Source organism: Myzus persicae, unplaced genomic scaffold (genome assembly GCF_001856785.1).
Source record: "Myzus persicae strain clone G006 unplaced genomic scaffold, MPER_G0061.0, whole genome shotgun sequence".
Taxonomy (NCBI): Eukaryota; Metazoa; Arthropoda; class Insecta; order Hemiptera; family Aphididae; genus Myzus; species Myzus persicae.
The window spans coordinates 199,590-220,131 of record NW_019100504.1 but is presented as its reverse complement, the minus strand read 5'-3'; the positions used below and the strand labels follow the sequence as shown (position 1 = coordinate 220,131).

The 20,542-nt window shown below is 33.2% G+C and overlaps 2 protein-coding genes across 3 annotated transcripts; one reads left to right on the top strand and one right to left on the bottom strand.

Annotated features, from left to right (window-relative positions):
• Positions 1-3,744: 3,744 nt before the first annotated feature.
• On the bottom strand, positions 3,745-9,154 carry LOC111028798. 2 transcript variants are annotated; one of them, XM_022307566.1, is made up of 3 exons: positions 8,900-9,154; positions 6,033-6,195; positions 3,745-5,154 (listed from the first exon to the last, which is right to left on the bottom strand). In XM_022307566.1, the coding sequence occupies exons 2-3, from the start codon at positions 6,193-6,195 to the stop codon at positions 3,815-3,817; spliced, it is 1,503 nt and encodes a 500-aa protein (XP_022163258.1). In that variant the 5' UTR covers positions 8,900-9,154; the 3' UTR covers positions 3,745-3,814. The 2 variants fall into 2 exon arrangements, with proteins under 2 accessions (XP_022163258.1, XP_022163252.1); XM_022307560.1 differs by lacking the exon at positions 8,900-9,154 and adding an exon at positions 8,134-8,311.
• On the top strand, positions 8,259-17,187 carry LOC111028789. Its single transcript, XM_022307549.1, has 2 exons — positions 8,259-8,362; positions 15,158-17,187. The coding sequence occupies exon 2, from the start codon at positions 15,208-15,210 to the stop codon at positions 16,816-16,818; it is 1,611 nt and encodes a 536-aa protein (XP_022163241.1). The 5' UTR covers positions 8,259-8,362; positions 15,158-15,207; the 3' UTR covers positions 16,819-17,187.
• Positions 17,188-20,542: the final 3,355 nt, after the last annotated feature.

The window sequence follows — 20,542 nt, the reverse complement described above, 5'->3', positions numbered from 1 at the left end:
TATATTTAGAAGTATATGCTGACGGACGTCTCATCTCAGAATAAGTTTTAGTACCTACATATTAAACTGATTTATCACATTGAATTCAAATTTATTAGTACAAAGACGTTACTAATTTAATCCACGATCTTATTCACACTATTACACCCTTATGATACCTAATAATGTACCTATAACCTAAGTACTGTTTTTTGGAAAAAAAGTGTAGTTTGCCTACACTGCTAGCAAAATGTATTACCTGCCTATTTATAATATTGCGATATAATTAAATTATAAAATATCCTCAGAAATAAAAATAAGAAGCTGACTATGTGACTTAAATCATTTTTCGTCTATGCAATGATTTATTATTGAATTCAAATTTAACTCATCCATTAAAGTGACCTGACTGACACACTTGATACCTACCCACCAAATGGTACTATTCAGCATAATCACAACTTCCCCGATTTTCTTTTATTCGATATTTTATGGTTAGGCAGGTGGGTACCCATAATATAATATAGGTACAATAAAATTGTGTTAAAAAGCTGTTAGTATTTAATTAAGTTTCTAAAAGTTATGTACTTCTCATTCTATATACTTTATAAGGGGTACATAATAATATATCAATGTCTAAGATGATCAGATACCGGTACAGGAAATCTGAACCACTTATATTATAATATATATATAAACAATATATGGTAAATTGTACAGATGTACCTACCTACACGAAATGTAAAATTATCTCAGTTTAAGTATATACAAAAATAATATTTTATTTATCTACTTAAAATAATATTTTGATTACAGTGTTATAATATAATATAAACTTTTAATATAAAAACCATAACTTACCTACCCATTTTTTAAATGTTTTTTGTTTGTTATGAAATCTAAATGTCTTCTTTTTCAAAGCTTGTCTAAGATTTTGAAACCATAAAATAACATTATTATATTATAATTTATAGCTCGTGGGCCTTAATTAACGTAATTGCAGCGTTGCAGGGTAAATTACTTTTAAAAAGTGGGTAATAAAATTACGTTAATTGTTACTTAAAATATATTTATTAAAACTGCTCTCGCGTTACCTAACATCATTTTTAGCAGGTTACCTTTTCATATTTTCAAAGTAGTGTGTTGAAAATTACGTTACTTTTTTTAACATATAAAAACATACATTTAAAATTTTAAAAAGAGCAAAGACGTCACTATATGCACTAATATTGTGTGTTTTGTTAAAAAATTGTCATGTCTGTTATCGCCTCTTAGATCAGTGGAAATGCTTAATCTTCCTTAAAAAGGTACTAAGGGAGGTTGATATATAGATAGAATACTTATAAATAATGTATGTGGCATTATGCAAAACTTTTTTTGTAAAAATTTCCACTGTAAAAAACTTACGACTTTATGGGAAATCTTGTATTAAATTGTCAACACTTCGGTGTTTTACATATTTTGTAAAAATCATAACTTCTTTACTTAAAATAATATTTTCATATTTTGTGATTTCAACCAATTGTATACAAATTTAAAATTATTAACACTATTTCAACAAAAATTGAAATTGCCTTTTCGATATTTTTTAATAACAGTATAATAAAAACTAACAAGGAATTACATTTTCAAGGTTTGTTATACACAAACTAAAATTTTACAGACATAAATAAAAAAAAAACTAAAACAGAAAAAGTTTTAAATATCTATGAATATTAAAAAAAGAGCTAATATATTAAAAATATTATTATATTATATTTTGTAAATGCTATTATAAACATTTAGTGAAAAATTAAATTATCTTCGTTTATTCATTTTTAAAGTAGGTACCTAAAGCTAAAAAGCAAAACCAATTTTGTGAACCTTCCAGGTTTTCCTTGATTTTGTTTTTTTTTTTAATTTTATAAAAAAAATAATTAGACATATTTTAATCTTGACTCCCCAAAATACCTATTAGAGACCAATTCGCTATCAAAAGCCATCATAAAAGTTGGAAGTCATTGGAGCATTGTTACTACTCCTAAAGGCGATGACAAAAATTAAACCATGGACATCACATTGTAAACCCAATAATACAAAAAAAAATGGTTAGCTCATTTTTTCAGAATAAATAAGATGAAAATGAACAAAATATGTATGTAAGTTTTTCTAAATGAAATTCTCCTCGGGTTTTTTCATGGGCACAGTCATACCTTATGCATCATTCAATAATGTTGAATATATAACGCCATGATGCATAGCAATTATCTTTTATAAGTAATTTCGTTATAATGGCGTTAATTGAAATAAAATAAAATGAACGTTACTAAAAAAGTTATTTCGTTAGATACAGTTATTATTACTTATTTGTAATTTTCCTTGCCTACCATCCAATGGTCAACATTGCATAATCATTAATTGTATATAAGTATCTACGTTTTCATAAAAATGATCTTCAAACACTTTTTTATATGTTTATTGTTACCATCTTAATAATAAAGTGTTGTCTCAGTCTTAGTTACGCTTATGCATAAATCATAATGTAGCAAATTTTACTTTTACAAGAATCCATTTTATTTTGTTATTTTTAAAACTTAAATGAATTTACCTGTTACTTAACCAGTTTTTTTTTATGTTTTAATTTTGTAGCAAGCTATATTCGTTTTGAATTTGTTCATTAATCATGCAGGGATAATATGTTTTCCTTTAAATTTGAATATTTGATAATATATCAAAGTGTGTCAATATGTCAGTTCCATTTAATATTAAAAATAACAGAGTAAATAAATTAGGTGCTCTTATCAATTGCTATGTTATACGTTATTGTAAGATAGAATCAACACATGCGGGTACGATGACCTCTTAATAATGAAGTAAAATATAAATGCAGACATTTTTTCAGTAATTAATAACTAATCACACCATCATATTTTTTTGGAACCAAGGGCGAGCTCTGGACTTTTCCCTTATATTTAAATACTCACGTACTTATTATTCCATACATACAATGTTTCTATTTGTATTCTAATTTTTATTAGAATATTTAGTCTTACTTGCAACTTGGTTAGCACTTAGCAGTATCTACGTCTACCTACTAATCTGACACTAAAAATAACTTGTTGGTATCGTCACGTTTTAGTGTATTACCTTGTAAAAATAATTAAACGTAAATAATTTCTGAAATATATTTTTAAGATTTAATATTATCATAAGTATTTAGTAATTTATATTCTGGTTTTGGAGTTAGGACATTGGCTTTAATAATGAATAAAAAAAAAAATACATATTCGACACATCGAAATAATATCGATAGCTTAATCGTATTATTACAAAAATCAATTTTGGCATAAGTATAAAAAAGTGCAGTTTTGCTTGTAATATTTTCACACCAATCTAACGTAACTTATTGCCTCAATAACCGTTATGACATGTACGACGGTTTTCAGATTTTGTTTTTCGCATAATACACAAGTATAATGATATATTATATTATTTTAATGACGCATTCTCCATTGTAGAATCTAAATAATTTGCGTATGATATAAATAACACCTTCTATAATAATATATTACAACATAATAACATGTTTGACACGACTACCGTCGTCGGTTTTGTTTAAAAGCAACACAAACGGGATTGATTATTAAAATAATGTGTTAAATATAAATATTACAAAATAAATTATTGCATTGTATATGTGGCCAAGTATAGGTACTATATTATAATATATATTTTATAAAACAAAAAAAAAATAAATAAAAAAATTCGAGTAATACATAGGTATTGTATACATATATATATATATATATATATATAATATGTAATATAGATATTGTAATGTCACATTAATAACACGTCAACCGTACGACACTGTGTAACCCATGTTGGCCATTAGTGAATCCTTCAAGACGGGTTTCAGGGTGCGCTCCATGTGTTTGGCCAACAGTGACCGAACTCCGCGGACGAACACGTCTTCCATTTCCATGAGGAGTTGGTCCTGTGCCTGCTGGTGATGCGCACTGTTGGTGGCGGCAGGACCAGTGGCGATGGTCAACAGCGGGTGTTGGGGTAGTTTGTTATGGTACTGTATCCGGCGGAGCCTGGGTTCCGGGCTGGGTGCCGGCGGGTTGACGAAGCCGGCCGAGACGAAAGGGAAGTTGTCGGTAACGGAGGGGCTTTCGGCGGGTGCGGTTTCGTCAGACGCTGACGACGACGACGGCGGCGGCGGCGATGGGCGTCGACCGCTACGTTCGTCGCTGGAACCGCCAGACTCCGCGCCGCCGTCATCCACATCCACGTCAGCGTCCCCGCCGGCCGACAGCAGCAGTTCGTCGCTGACACCGCCGCCCAATTCGGACGACAAATACTGTTCGTAACGGTCGGAAGAAGCGGCTGTCGCAACCGGCCGTTCCCTGTTGCCGGGGAATCCCGCCGCACCACCCACGCAATTATAAGAGTGCACGCTGACATACGCGGCCGCTGGGTCGTCGGCGGGCTCGGGGTCGATGAACGTGGCCGTGGTTCGAATGGTCATCGTTGGCATGGCTGTCAGACGGTTGGGCGGCGATTTTTCCGGCACTGTGAGCGGTGCGGCCGTGAATCCCAAACCAGCCCGGGGGCGGAGACGTAGCGTCATGTCACATCCGGTTTCACCGACTCCACTGCCGCCTCCACCACCTCCGTACAATAGCCTCACCGAGCCCGACACCATCAACGTGCGGCCGAACCGCATGCGTGCCTCGAGTGTGTTGCCCAGCGGATCATACCGACACCCGTCCACTCGAGCCCACGAGCGGTCGCCACCGAAGCCACCGGTGTCGCCGCCGTTCGGTGACGATTCCGCGGCGGCGGCGTCGCGCGGTGGCATCACTTTGGCGCGCATCCCGGTCACGTACATTTCGGCGCCGGGCGCGGTCCTCAATCGTTGGTGTAGCGCGTAACCAGACAGATCCATGAAACCGGACGGCGGCTGCGGGACGGCGGTGTGACGTCGGTTCCCGTTTTTGGTGCTCGTCGCTGAGGACATCATGTCACCAAGCGCGGACTGCACGCGGGCCATGCACCGGCCGTCGGCTGACGGTGTTAACGAAGACGCGGCCGCCGCCGCGAACGGGTTCTTGTTGGTTATCTTAGGGGCGGCGCGCTTGTCCACCCGATGGCCAGTCCACCACAGTGTCGGCGGCACTGCAGGCACAACTGAAACAGATACAATTATTAAACACAATATAAACGCGACCGATGAAGAGGATGGGCTTATAATAATTAAATCGACGAATAATTCCGTCCAGAGACGAGGAATCCTATTCTAGGACCGCTGTGATAGTTAATAGACCAATAACCAGGTATAGCCAGAGGACGTTCAGCGCATATAATATGTGTATGTCGATCGATATAGTTTACTTGAACTAATAGCGTTATTCCGCTATCACTTTATCGGTATTGAATAATATGTAGGATATAATTTTCAAAACGTTTAATTGACCAAAACAATGCATTAATTGTGCATAGAACATGTATTTTAAATATGTCATATATATATAAAATGGAAAATACACAATAAAATAAAAGGCATTATGTCGATTTCACGAAAACAGTGGTTAATTAATAAATTATGTCTGAAGAACAGCTAGGTATGTAAAACAATCATCCATACGTCTTATTAAAATCTAATTTACATTTAATATTATTGTTATATAATTTTAGTTCAAAATTAATAACAAGGCTGGACAGTAATATTGAGTAACAATTACTAACTCGACCATAGAAAAGTAAATGAAAACTCAGACTTTTTTCACACAGTTCACCCGTACACATAATATGAATTGGTTTGAGAAACTCAAAACCCAAACTTTCATAAAAATGAAAATAACATGTCCTGGAACAGAGATTTTTTTAATTTCTACGATTTGAACCGCTATTAAAAACTATTTTGTAGAGAGGACAAGTCGAGTTTCTCAAACGACTGTTCAATTGCATCATTGTAGAGGGAGGTGCAGCTAGTGCAGGTATACGTAAATTGCCATTATTTTTTTTAAAACAGAATACGAGGCGACGAAGTTAATATATTGACTTACTTATTTTACCGTCACCGATACCGTTGGGACTGAACAGTTTTTGTTGGATTTGGTGGTAATCGATATTGCCCAATACTACAGCCGCCAATGAACCGAAACTGCGTCCATGCTCAGCAGCCGGCAACGACATTACTAACAGAAATGTCCATATCTTTAGCGCCATCTGTCGATGATCAAAAAAAAAAAACTCGGAGATAATAACAGAATAATTATTTCATTACTAAAAAATGTTTGCACCTATTGGCTTTATACGTAAGTATTATAGTTTATAATAGGGTCGTATAGGCGTGATGCACGTAGTTTATACATTAAAATTATGGGTCATCGATTCACCAGTTGTAAAAAAGGAATGCAGGCTGCATCAAGGCTATTCGTTCAAGTGCCTATACACTTATCATTTCGAAAAGTTTTAACTTTTTTGACAATATTTTTTTTACATATTTATATATCATTACAAATTGACATTCCTGAACGACAAAAATGTATTTTTACAATTATACATAATATATATTAGTATTAGCTTTTAAGTTTCTTTTTTTTTTTTTTGAAGAACGTCATAGGTACATTACTAATTTCATAATCCTAAGCAGAATATGTTTAGGAGTACCTACTTCGATACTTAAAAATTCAATTCTGGACTAGAAGTTTTAACTATAGTTATGGATTTTAAGTTTTTATGATTTATATGATCAAAATATTGATCCACTATATTGTGTATTTATGTACCGAAGTAGGTTGGTAAAGGGAAAAATATTCTGTTAAGAAATATAAAACTCAAAATGTATGTTGTCATTCAAAGAATTAATGAAAAATTAAAAATATATAAAATATAAAACATAAATTGTTTTCAAAAATCTTGTTTTGCAATGACATCAGATTATACACAAATAATATTTAAAAAAAAGCTTATACACAATAGATTTAAGTAGTTAAATGTATCTTATTGTAACAGCTAATTGTATAGATGCACTGTAAAGTTAACAATTCGAACGTCCCCCAACAGTGAGTCGAGAAGTGATATGGATAAAACTTTGTCGGTGAAAACTGCGCAAGACTTAGGTACCAGTCGACTTCGAACGATCGTAAGGAAAATAAAAATATAATCATAAACGTGTCGGTGTTGTTATTGGACGTGGATAACTGTTATGTGCGCGTTGTCTTATTTGACAATGTTATGTGTTGATATTTTAATTAAAATTAAAAAGTGAAGTGATTTCATTTCGTTTTATTGCACACAAAATTCCGTATATTTTGTACATGGTCTGTCTACCGTATATCATATGATCGTATATTTTATCCTGCGGCCAGTGAGTTCCGTTTAAAATGTGATCACTGGTCAATAGAATCAGCGGTTTTCATTGTTTTCAGTTATTCCCCGCACTCGTTTCTATACATTTATGCCGATTAATGATAAAACCACAATAATTGAGTAAAACTGTTTCAATAAAATTGTTCAAATATACATTTCACAGTATCGAATTTAAATATCTCTATTACCTAGCTATTGTAAATTATAACATAACTAGAGGTGTATATAATAATTTTGAAATATTTCATAAACTAATCGATGGGTACAAACTACTACAAAGTCGCAGTTTTCCATACAAATATTAAATAGGTAAAATTATATTTCATATGAGTTCATTAAACTGTTATAGATACTACATTTTAATGAAAGCTTATTCGTGCCACTATGCTTTCACGTTATACTTTAATGATTTATTAAGCTTATTTATGTAGAGATATAATTTTTTGTAGATACGTCACATGACGTGGGTATTAAACATAAAATATAAATTATTTGGTAAATGTTGATCGACTATAATAATTTTGGAAATATCGTGTTAAAAGGCCTTATTATAATATTTAAATATTATGTAGAACAATCGATCCCTTGCAACCAAACACGTCTGCATGCGAAGAGACTTTAAAAGCGGATCACGGATCCCGCATGTGTAAAATGTATTATTATTTTGTGTAAAATCGCTTTGAATAAAATATGATTTTATTTCGACGGGATCACACCTGGGTCACTGCGTGCAACGACGATGACACTATACATAATAAGTTTTAAATTTTTTGTGAAAATCTCGTTACAGACCTTTTGTTGCAGCGGACGAATACTCTGGCGGGACGTGAACGCGGGCGGAAACCTTACTGTGGTGTTCTTCGCGGACAAGACGATCTGGCGCGGAATTGGAGATGTTTTCGCGCGAGCGGGAGGAGGTTAGATATGCCACTGAAACGGATGTAACGAGATGACGACTACGGCGACGACGACAGCTATCTGAACAGCGCTGCAGCAGACCCGTCGCCGTCGTATATAGGTGGTAAGGGCAAGTACAGGTATATAATGCTCGGTTAACGGTGGTCGTGGTCGTCCGACAACCGAAAGCCTACGATATTGTAATGGTATCATTACGATAATAATATACGAGTTCGGTACTTCAGTGGCGGTAGTGGCGGTAGTTACCGGTGGCGGGGTGGGGTCGGGTTATTTGGCGCACCGTCTACACTATATTATTCCGCGCAACCGGCGAGGTTTGAACTATACGCATATACATACGTATTATAATATACACAATATATACATTATATTATTATTATTATTATTATTATTATTATATTATAATAAACGCTCGGTTTAATGCACTCTGCTCCGGCGGAGTCGGCGAATGACTCGGTCTAAAACGGTTAGTGTGCCAAATGCGAATGTTCTCGGCGCAGATCGGCGGCCACCGTATATATATTATGATAATGAGACCGGCCCGGCCCGCGGTGTATCATCGAAAACCACTGCGCAAATAATATATTAATAGCAATAATATAGCAATAGTATTTTTTATCACAATATATAATATACTCACAGGTTGTGTTGTGACCGTGTGCAGCGTCGACTTTTATTCCGGTGAAAACTCTTATAACAATAATGATAATAATAATAATAATAATATTACATACACTACTTGCTCTTGTAGGCACAGTGCACACTGCCATAGGTATATAGGCACAAACGCGGCGGTCTGGTGAACGCGGTTCCGCGCGCTCGCGTTTTTCCTATTGTTGTAGTCGCCGTCGTGTACACATATTATAATAATAATATATTGTATTAAGCTATAATAATCGTAATACTTGATGATCACAACATTATTATTACTATCGTCGTCGTTGTTATTATGCGCGTCTCGGCGTAGTAAAACACTAGGCGGGGCCGTTGCAGCGGTCGCTCTTAGAATAGTTTAATACCTATACACTTACCGCAACAGTCAAACGTTAGATTATTACATTAAATCGTTTTAGCGTAGGTAGGTAGATTACACTACGAATGTAGTGTGTAATCCCGTAAGCAAGTTGGTTAATTTTTTTCAACTCATTAATTTAAGGTGTAGTGGAAAAAATGTGAGATGAGTTTAAAGTTATAAGTAAATTCTTTTTTTGTATACCTAGGTAAATAAGAAAAAAGGAATTTGGGATGGTTAAAAATCACTTATATATTTTTTCACTCATTTACATATAGGTACATCCAATAGAAGCACAAAGAGCTAATCAGATAAAAGTATACGAAAACACAAAAACAAAAATAGGTATATGTACAAAACAATATATTATACAAAGAGAACATCCTAATGGTCGTATCACTTTTCTGTCTGATTTGAATAATTAAATGCAGGTAACTATATGTTCTGAATAATATGCAATATTACAATTATTGTTCATATAGCTATAAATACACTATAATATACAAATAGGTAGCTTTGTTCGATGTTTCCAGTTAGTCGTTTCACGTATTAAATATATAGTAGGTAGATAGTTGCATTTGTATACGTTTTTTTGGTATTTGACGATATCGTTGGAATCTAGAATTAGTGTTTTCAACAATTTGATATTATACTATTTATATTATTTATGATGTACACTTATGTAATATTAAGTGTGAATAATGTTTCTGATAATTTGTTTTTTATTTAAAAAAAACAATAAAGTGCAGTTTGTATATGATAATATACATTTAAAGCCCATAAGGTTTGCATATTAAATTATGAAAAATTTAACTTAACGTGACTAATTAATTAATTAGTGATTCTGCAAATCACGGGAAAAAAATTAATTAATTAAATCCGAACTGACTTTAAAAAAAAAGAAAGTCATTTGTTGTGCAACTTAGTTAAAACTAATTTAACTTAAACTAATTAACTTGTCAATGTCCTGACTTACTTTATAGTTTATTGTTTATCAGTATATGACAATATGATCTTTGTACATACAAATAACAAATTTAAGAGGATGAAACACTCCAATAAGTTGTTTGTGATAATTATTTCGCACGGAAAGAACCACTCAGACTGCAGTTATAGTGTTGAGAAATGAAATTTATATGATAATTCCTACAGATGACTATATTAAGCATGTTGTAGTTTTTAAATTACAATACAAAAAAGTTATTAAGTTTAAAATAAAACATATATTATACAGATTTTAAAACAACAATAACTTTTAGACACGACACAACAATAATACTATAATAATTATGAAATATCAAACCAAATAAAGCCAATTATATAATAGGTACATAAATTAGGTATATTATATTATATGTAATTTATATACCCAAGTAAAAACTAAAAACTACAACTACCAACAGAAATTGCGCATAATATGTGAAGGCACTGGAAACGACGACCGGAGCGTAAAATAACTTAAAATTGTAATTTTCTTTTTTGTTTGTTTTTACTTTCATATTGTTTAGTTGGTCAATTCCGGCATAAAATTTCGATGTACTTTATCGTGAGTTTTTTATGGATCAAGGAGGGGACAGAAATAATATGTTACACGTTTACATCATTATGTCGTTACAATTTGCAGCTTTCATTCCTTCACGCTTTGTGTACGTATTTTGGTATCTATACTTCTCCGTCTATACGTGCAGAATATTAGTAGTTTTAGAAGACTCTTAGAAGTCTGTACACACTATTATTAGAAAGTTATTTTGTAAGTGTAACCATTTTAATATCGTCTCTCAGAGTTATAACTTACTTATAACTTATAAGTAACATATTAAACTAACCAGTATTCTGTATATTATGTATCTATGAAAAATCCTTGACATGCGGATAAAAAAAATGATAGTTGCATGATGTGTTTTTTTTAAGCTTTGATATTTTTTACAATAAATTAATTAAAAAATATGAAATTCAGAAATTAGTAGGAATCAGAGAACATCTACTAAAGTTTTTAAGACGCAATACTATTCATAACAGTAGGTATACACGTATCTTATATGTGAATTATATGTTTGAATAAATTATGTTGGAAACTTATTCCAAGTTAGATTATTAAGATTAAAAATGAATAACCCATTTAAGTATAAAATGTTTAAAATATTTAATAATACTATTAATTATAAGACGGAGATTCCTCTCGAGACCAAGTGCCGAGGCATGGGCATTCATATATCGATCGACTCACATTAGCACAAAATAGTGGTCTTCTCGTATATTATTTATTGTAAATTTGAAAGCAATAATAAATAATCGCATTCCATGAGCGTTTTATGAGCGGAGACAGAGTGTGCATCAACTTAATATACGTATATTTGATCTACAAAGTAAGTTATTAAATAATATATTAAAGTGGAAAATAAATTTAAAATATAATATATATATGTGAAATTGGGTAATTTTTTTCTGTACAACGAATTTTGTTCCAACATTACATGTAGCCTGTATATAGGGACATTTGTGTTTTGTTATCTACATTTTATAAACATTTTTACAAATCCCAACATTATTGATAATTACAAGATGTGTACAAAATAAATGTATCATAATTCACAATTAATGCAATAAACAGAAATGATGTTAGTTATACATATTTTATTGATATTATCGTTTTTCCAGTCAATTTCACGCAAAAAAAAAAAAAAAATGAATACACTCTGACATTTAGTTAAGTATTACTATTGGTTAGGTACCCGTCTATAACTGTAGAAGTAGGTGGGTTGTAATATGCGTGCTAACGAGCTGATAAAATAAATCTGAAACTAAAAACCAATAACCAGATCATGTAAAATATCAAATGAAATTTCTCATATACGATTTGGATACCTATGTCTTCTATACAATTTAAAAATAATGTAACATTCACAAGTACTAAGAAGAATGACTCTGTTTTCCCAGTATTTAGCTGCTACATTTTAATATAAAAGAGCAATAAAACAATTGTAAGCAATATAGACAGTTAAATTACTTACTAAATTACGAAAAGAAATCGTTCCTGTGACCAACGATCACGAAACTGAGATTTTCAAAGGCTGTATTAAATTTAAATCTCGAAAAAAAATAACATTAATTATAATGTACGTAGGTACATTACAGAGTAAATAATTATCGCGCTAGTGAAACCAAGACGGTTGCAGTAATAATTATACCATATTATTGTTGCGCACTAATTATCACTGTTCTCTTTTATATGGACCAATAATCATTGTAGGGTAGCAATGCATTCAGTGCTGTGGTTTGACGTTGCACATTAGATATCTATCCAATGTAAATAATGTAATAGTTTACAGAATTGTAATTCATACAAAAAAAAAAAAAACAAACGATATCCGATTTCATATATTATTGTATACATTATTATAGACACCAAAAAACCACGAAAATAATGTTCTATAACAACAAACCTTATATTATTTGAAGGATTTTCAAAAATGTATTAGTTTTAAAATCATTATTGTATTATTATTATTTTCACTGAGTTTTATTACCTAAATGTAAATCATCAATAATCAATCAACAATAATACCGAACTTTTGTTATAGGTTATATATATGTCACGGTCAATTAAACAGGAGTTGATTTTAAAATTACATAACATTTAATATTAAGTATTATGAATTTATAGTAATATAACATTTTTAATTGGCGACCGCGAGTTAGACAATAATTAAAACTTACTCAATCTAGATTCATTTAATAGACTAAAATTACGTCGTTGCGTTCACATCATCTACACATTCTATTATTATTTTGATATTATATATTATCTCATTTAGATATAGGTACAATATAGCATTGTACTTGCATTGTTCTAACCAAAACAATAATATCATATCATTGTAGGTAATTGTTAACGAAAACACAATCTTATATTGTGTAGAGGATGACAATAATATTGATTACATCATCGTCTAAACACATTTAAAAATGTTGTAATTTATCACCATGTAACGGTTGTTAAAATTTGTATTATATTATATTTCTATAGTGTGCTTGTACAGTTGTACCTGCAGGTATTCATATCTATATATCGATACCTATATTAATTCTTTAGAATAAATGAGCTTAGAAGCACTTTGTTTTATATTTAAATGTTTTATTGTTAGTAGGTACTCCCAAAAAGTTACTTCTTAAAACTATTTTAAAAGCTTCCCATAGTATTTCAAGTATTTGTATGCAGAATACTAATTTAACAAATAGATTACACCACATGATTTTTTTTATTTTATTTGAAAAAAAAATAAACTTCTTTACGAGAATTTAATGCTGAGTTTGGGAAAAATGACTAAAAAAATCTATTTTGATTGTGTTATACCTTTTAGGCCTATTGAGGGTTTGTAGGCAATTGTTAACAACGTGCATTAGTGACATGATTCTATTTTTAAAAAATATTTCTAATATGAAAAAAATAATAAATATTACACAAATATTTAAACATTATTAACTTAACACATTATGTTTTTATTTGTGAATATTTTTAATAATTGTATTTTTGTTAGGAGAATCATAATTACTATAGAAAAGATAACTGCAAATTAAATGTGATTTTTTTGTTTTTCTCGAATTTTCTTATACCACTGTAAGAAAAATCCAAGACAATTATTTACCACATATTATCTAGCAGGGTTGTTTTTCGGAAAAACAATTTCGGTTTTTTTTAAATTAAAAAATATCAAAACTAGAAGGTTAAAACTGAAAACCACAACGAGCAAATGGGATACAAATTAAAAATAATTTGCATTTTTGTGGGTTCTGTTGGTATATTAATTATTTCGGAATATTTAAATTTTGTTGTCTTAGAATTTTCAATTATTTTAATGATTATTTAAAAAATAGTTTTAGACACTCATAGTTATTTTTTTTGTAAACTTGTTATCATAGTAGATAATGAATCTAAAAGTTTTTTATAATTGTGTACACTTTTTATAGTTGAGTTGGGAAATTTCATCAAGACTGTAATATTCTATAATAGTACAAGGAGTATAATCATTTTTTAAGAGACTGCCGTGTCGGAGATTCTAAGCTTCATATATATATACCTATTTATGGAAGACTAATTTCAGTAAATTCCTAGTTAAGTGGCGCTGCTATGGTTCTATCCTACATTGTTGTGTTAATTATAAACTTATAAATGTATAACCACTTATATTTTTACAAGTTCGTTTTTTTTGGAACAGCATTATCAAAATACTTTATGTATTGAAAATATATTTTCAATTCATATACTTTGTACTTATTAATATTGTGATTAAAGATGATTTAATTAATAATCATAAATAACCATTAAAATAATTTATAAATGATCGACTGTTAATGGTTTGAGTGTGTTCCAAGTACCTACTAGTAAATTATATTATATACTGCAGATATGCTACACACGATCGGTATGGTTAAATTATGTGGCTGCTTTACTCAGAATAACTTTTCGAATTCAATTATGATTTATAATGTACCTGATAACTTCATCCCGCTCAATTTTGACCACTATTATGTAATATTCAGAAATTTCAATAATACTATATTAGGCGGAAACTACAATGGTGGAGTATACAATCATCAATGAATATTAATTTAAGCTCGTCCATCAATTTTTGGTTATAAGAACAACAATATCTGTGAATATACAAACAACTAACTGCTTTTGAATAATACGAGTACACCGATCAGTATAATATTTGTATGTCGTATATGTCCGTAATTCGTCAGATAGCCAACTCGCGGGAAAACGGCTCACCAAGATCCGTTCGATGAAATGAGTTCTCCATCTGGTGTAGTATTATAATAGAAATCTGTGACATCATAATATTAAGTATTTTCTCTATTATTGTTGTATATTGTTTGTTATAGTCTATACACCGTGCACAATAAAACGTTAAATTCCTTCACGTCGTAGTGTCATGGCGTGGTCATCGGTGGCACGAGGTGCAGGTGTGCGCAAAGAGCCGGTGGACGGGGTGGCGCAACGACGGCGGAGAGAGCTGCAGGTGGTCCGGGCCGAGACGCAAGCGTGCAGACGGACGACGGAAAGGCTGTGTCAGTGCATAGCCAATGACCGAGTGAAGCTGGATACGGCGGTAGCAGAATACGGGCGCCGGTCGGCGGAACTGGCCAAGCGGCAGTCCGATGCGCACGGTCGGCTGGTGGCCGTGCTGCACGGCCGGTCGGCGGCCGAATGCCGCCGCGAGATGGTGCACGATCGCGCGGAGAACGAGCTGAGAGCGCGGCGGACGGCCAGCACAGTGCGCGCGTACCGGCTGGACGCCAGGTGGCAGCAGCTTAACGGCCGGTACCGCGGGTTTGCGATGGAAGTGTTGAACGCGGGTCAGCGGCCATCGTCGTCGTCACCACCGTTGCCGCCGCCAACACCACCGATGCCGCCGGTCGGGGTGGCCAGGCGCCGGCTTGGGCCCTCCAAGCAAGGGCGGCGATTCTTCGCGCTTGCTGACCACGTGGGCACGCAGTACCGGCGTGAATCGCTCCGGACGTCCAGGTCGCTGAACAGACTGATGTCCGGATACCTAAGGGAAAAGTCGTCGGGCAGCCCGTCCCCGTCTCGTGATGGACGGATGTCGTCGGACGTGCTGGACGATGCCGAACCGGTACAGGTGTTGGACAAGCTGCGAGTTATGCAGGAGCAGTGTGCGAGGATCGCGGAGCGCGTGCGCAGGCGGACGACAACTGGACGGGCCGAGCAACACCCACCCGAGACCAGCGGCGGAAAACGTCCGCAAACCGACGTGTTGTTGGAGGCCCAGCGCACGGTGACGGCGTGCCAAGAGTATCTGAACAGGATACGGCGTTTGATGGAAACGGCCATCGGCGAGGTGGAGCGCGAGCAGATTGCGTTGCGGAGACTGTTGTGCAAGACGTGCGCGACGTGTGTCGGTAAAAAAGCACCGCTTCGGTATGGCTCGTCGGCGGTCACTGAAATCGCGGGACGGCTCGAGAGATCCTGTTTCGCGTTGTTCGCACGATTGGACAGGGCGGGGGCCCCGGGCACGCGAAGGACACCGGACAGGGCCGAGACCACGGTGGCCCGAGCAGACGGCCAGGACACGGCTGGTCACGATGTGGTCGCATTGTGCTTGCGCGCCGTACGCGAGCACCGTGTGAATGCCGTGCGGAGTATTCAGGACATTGAGCACCGCGTAGGCGACTTCCGAAAAGCGGTGGCCCGACTGCTGTTGGCCGCCATGCCGAGTAGTGATTTGGCCGCTGCCGCTGCCGACGGCAATCGACGTCACTCCGGACGAGCGGCGGCGCGAACACCGCACGGCAAGCGTAATGCGTCGAAGCCGCCCAACCAAGTGACAGAGGCTGGTGGCCGATGGAGGCCTCCGATCACGAGGCCTTTGAGCAACAAAGCGACGGCCGCGTCTCCGAAATCGTCGCTGCGGTCGAAATATTATAATTATGGCAACTGTGGAACTACTGAATCGTCCGCGGTGGTTCCGACCACGGTGACGATGCTTTGTCCTCCGTCTATTGGTACCATACAATACGAGTGACATCGTTAGAGTAATACGATCATTGTAGTATGCATTGTAGTATGATATACAAGTATACAACTGATTGATTGGGTTACTATTACCTATTCAATTTCTTTTTACTTAATAGCTACAATATTTACTACATTTCTTTTTACTTGAAAAACAAATTTAAGGACCTAATATATAATAAATTACCTAATGTAAACTTGTACACGAACCACAAACGACTTACAATAACTCAAGTCTCGACTAATTTCAACTGAGATTATCGACAAAATTCAGGTCGTTTTATAAGATATCTTGTTGTTAAAAAAATTGTAGAGAATTTTTAAGTTAAATCAATTATCATAAAATAAACATCGAGAATAAGAACATAGAAAAATCACAATTACCCAACAATAAGAAATTAATAATTATAATACGAAAGTATACATTTATTAAACAATACTATGATATTACATATTTACATATCTATTTTTTATTATATTAGTACCTATATATTATTAGCACTGAGTATATTATATTGTAGATGTTAGTTTTTATATTAAACTTGTATTATTTTTAATTTTTATACTTTGTTATAGTACTTATCGATCTGAATAATTAATTATAATTTTTACTTACACCAACATTTAATTCCAAACTGTTGAGTTTAATGCTCAGATTTTCCATGTTTTTTTCGTCAATAATTCTAGGGATTATATTTACATATTATATCCTATATAAGTTTAAAAATAAATAGGTATTTTATTTACTTATAATAATAATAAGAAGAAGAATGCACCCCTCAGACGAATGCTCAGATTCACACTGTACCTAATAACTGTTATTTTATTTAAGTAAATATGTTTATGATAAATTATTATATCTACATTCAACTAAAGGAATATCAAACAATATGTCCTACTACCTAAGTCATTAAGTATCTAATTAGTTATTACCTATCTTATTTAAATTATTATTATAGGCTATAAGCACAACGAAAGTCGAAACCACGTTATTCTTCCATAGCGCCATTTTTTCTGTTCCAGCAATCATTAATACCTAACCCACTGATTCGATTCGGTCAATTTTTTTTCTTTGTTAAGTGAAATTAACATATTTTTTAAATGATTTTTACCAAACTGTTTGTCATCCAGTACCTACAGGGGAGTAGGATGATAGACGATCCTTGACGGGGCACCAGGCAACAAAACATATAATTTAATATATTTTATTTATAAATACTATATAGTAAATAATACACACATATGTTACAATCTAGTACAAATACTGAAAAAATAAACAACTCCTATAAGCCTAAGCTTGTGTTTGAAGAGTTAGGTATCAACCTATTTGAGTACCTACTTGTATATTTTAAAAGGATATCATATATTTTTATTTGTTAATATTTTACAAACCAAATATACACTTGGTGGATAAGTATATTAAGTACCTACATACAATATAAAAGAAAAAAGCACAGTTATTAATTATGTAACAAGCATACAATAACAAAATTAAATGTGGACTTTCATTGTAATCTGTTTAATTTTGTGAACACCCACTTATGAACTACCTATTGTAAGTGAACATACAAATAAACCCCTCTTCCCTAATCATAATTGTCCTTGACCTTGGCTAGAGAGTTTTTTTCTTTTCCTTTATTCATTATTGTATTATTACTTTGCTTACCCATTCGTATTTACGCTGAATCTAATTTTAAATTTGTGGATGAAAAAATGCGTATAGCCCCACCACATTGTCGTATAATAAACTATCAAACCTACATCACATTTTGTCAATAAATTTGCATTTTTATTTTTTCCTAACTTTATATTCGGGCAAGATATGTATTGGTTATTTGTATTTGTATCAGAATTACATTTTCAAGCTGGAGCTAATTCACAAAGCCCCACTACAGCGTTGTATCAAACTCAAACTTGCAGTTTTATATTGACAAATGGCAGTCAAATGTATGCAGCCAGGGATCAATTTTTTTTCTGTTAGTATTAAGTATGTACAAGGTTCAAGGTACGACTACAACCTTGAATTTTTCTTTTTAAATTATACTCTTTTATATACAATTTCAGAATATCCAATATTACAATTCTAAAGGCAAGCATAATATTATGAATTATGATTAACCCCAAAATGATTCATAGCTCCCCAAAATAAATAGTATTTGTAATTCACATAATATATCAACCTGGAATAATAAATCATTTTTTTGTTACAGTTCCAACAATATGGCCACTACAGAAATAGAATTCTATCGATATTTGATATATATAATTATATTGTTTTACTCACCACTCACTCGAGCCACTTTGTGATTTACAATACCAATTGTACCTTATTGGTTGTTTGTATAGGTATAAGTGTATTACTTAATTTCCATTTTCATATCAAAACAGGCTTACATAAAAATCAACTTAAATTTGGTAGTTTACCTAAAACTGGTTATATAATATTATATAAAAGTTTATCCATATATTTATAATAATTTAACTAGGTAGGTACGTACTATTTATTTTATAAATTATAGTGTTGGATCGTTTTTTGTAAACATTTTTATCTAACCTTAGATATGTAATGTGAACATGTTATGCGTATCGTTTTTTTATATAATTCTACCACAATTATTAAGCTACGCTTGTTTATTTAAAATTTAAATTTGGAACACTTTTTAAGTTATAATTTAAATAGATGCATAACCCTACTTTGCTTGTGAAAAAAATGAACGAATATAAAACACCAGCATATAATTGTACAGTGTATCTCGGATTTAGTGTACCTTAGCATAAGAAAAATTGGATTTGGTGTACCTTGCTTAATGAAATAATTCGCTCTAGATAGGCAATGGATAACCGGAAGTCTAGGATTGAATTTTACAGTTAATATATTTTATTTAGTGGTTCTAACTATTCTCTAAACTTTTCTATTATCTCTGAAATAATCACCGAGATTTTCGCCAAAATCTAGCAGCTTTTAAATATATAGGCTACAAATAAACATTTGGTTTTAAGATGGTTTGTAGTTTCTTTAAGCTAAGCCATGTGAACGAGACATTTTGATGGATGCTTTTACAATATTCTTTATGATTTGTCCAAATAACCAATGGCCACCATGTACAAACAAAAATAAATTTTCAATTTCCATCTTGAATCTCAAAATCCTTGTGTGAAGTTAACCTCACTAGAGCCTCTTTAAAATGAGAATATTAGAACATCCTTTCTTAGTGCACCCCAACAAGGTTGTAGGAAGGTACCATAACGATGTAAAGTTCCCATCTATCATAAGCGTTTAGGCTCTACGTTGATCAGTCAGTCAAGAATATATATTTATAATGAAGATTGTACAATAATATATACATGGAGATTCAACCAAAAAGATAGGTAATAAATGGAGCTAGGATTTTAATGACCTAAAAAATGCACAAAAATGCACTAAAAAAAAATTCAAAAATAATCTAAAAACTCTAAAAAAATTAACTTAAAAAATGACCAAAAAATAAACTTAGATGAGAGAAAAAATTTTAGTTTTAAAATAAATACTATTAATAATTATTAATTATTATTTGTTCATTTTTATTCTACACAAGAAAGGTAAAAATTTGTTTTAAGAACTAAATTAAATAAATATATTCAAATTTGAGTTGATTTGTGAGTTTAATTAATTATATTACTTTTTCAATTCATACCCACTTTTCCGAATTCCAATTCTCCAACAACTCAGTTAACCTACAAACATACTAGGTTTA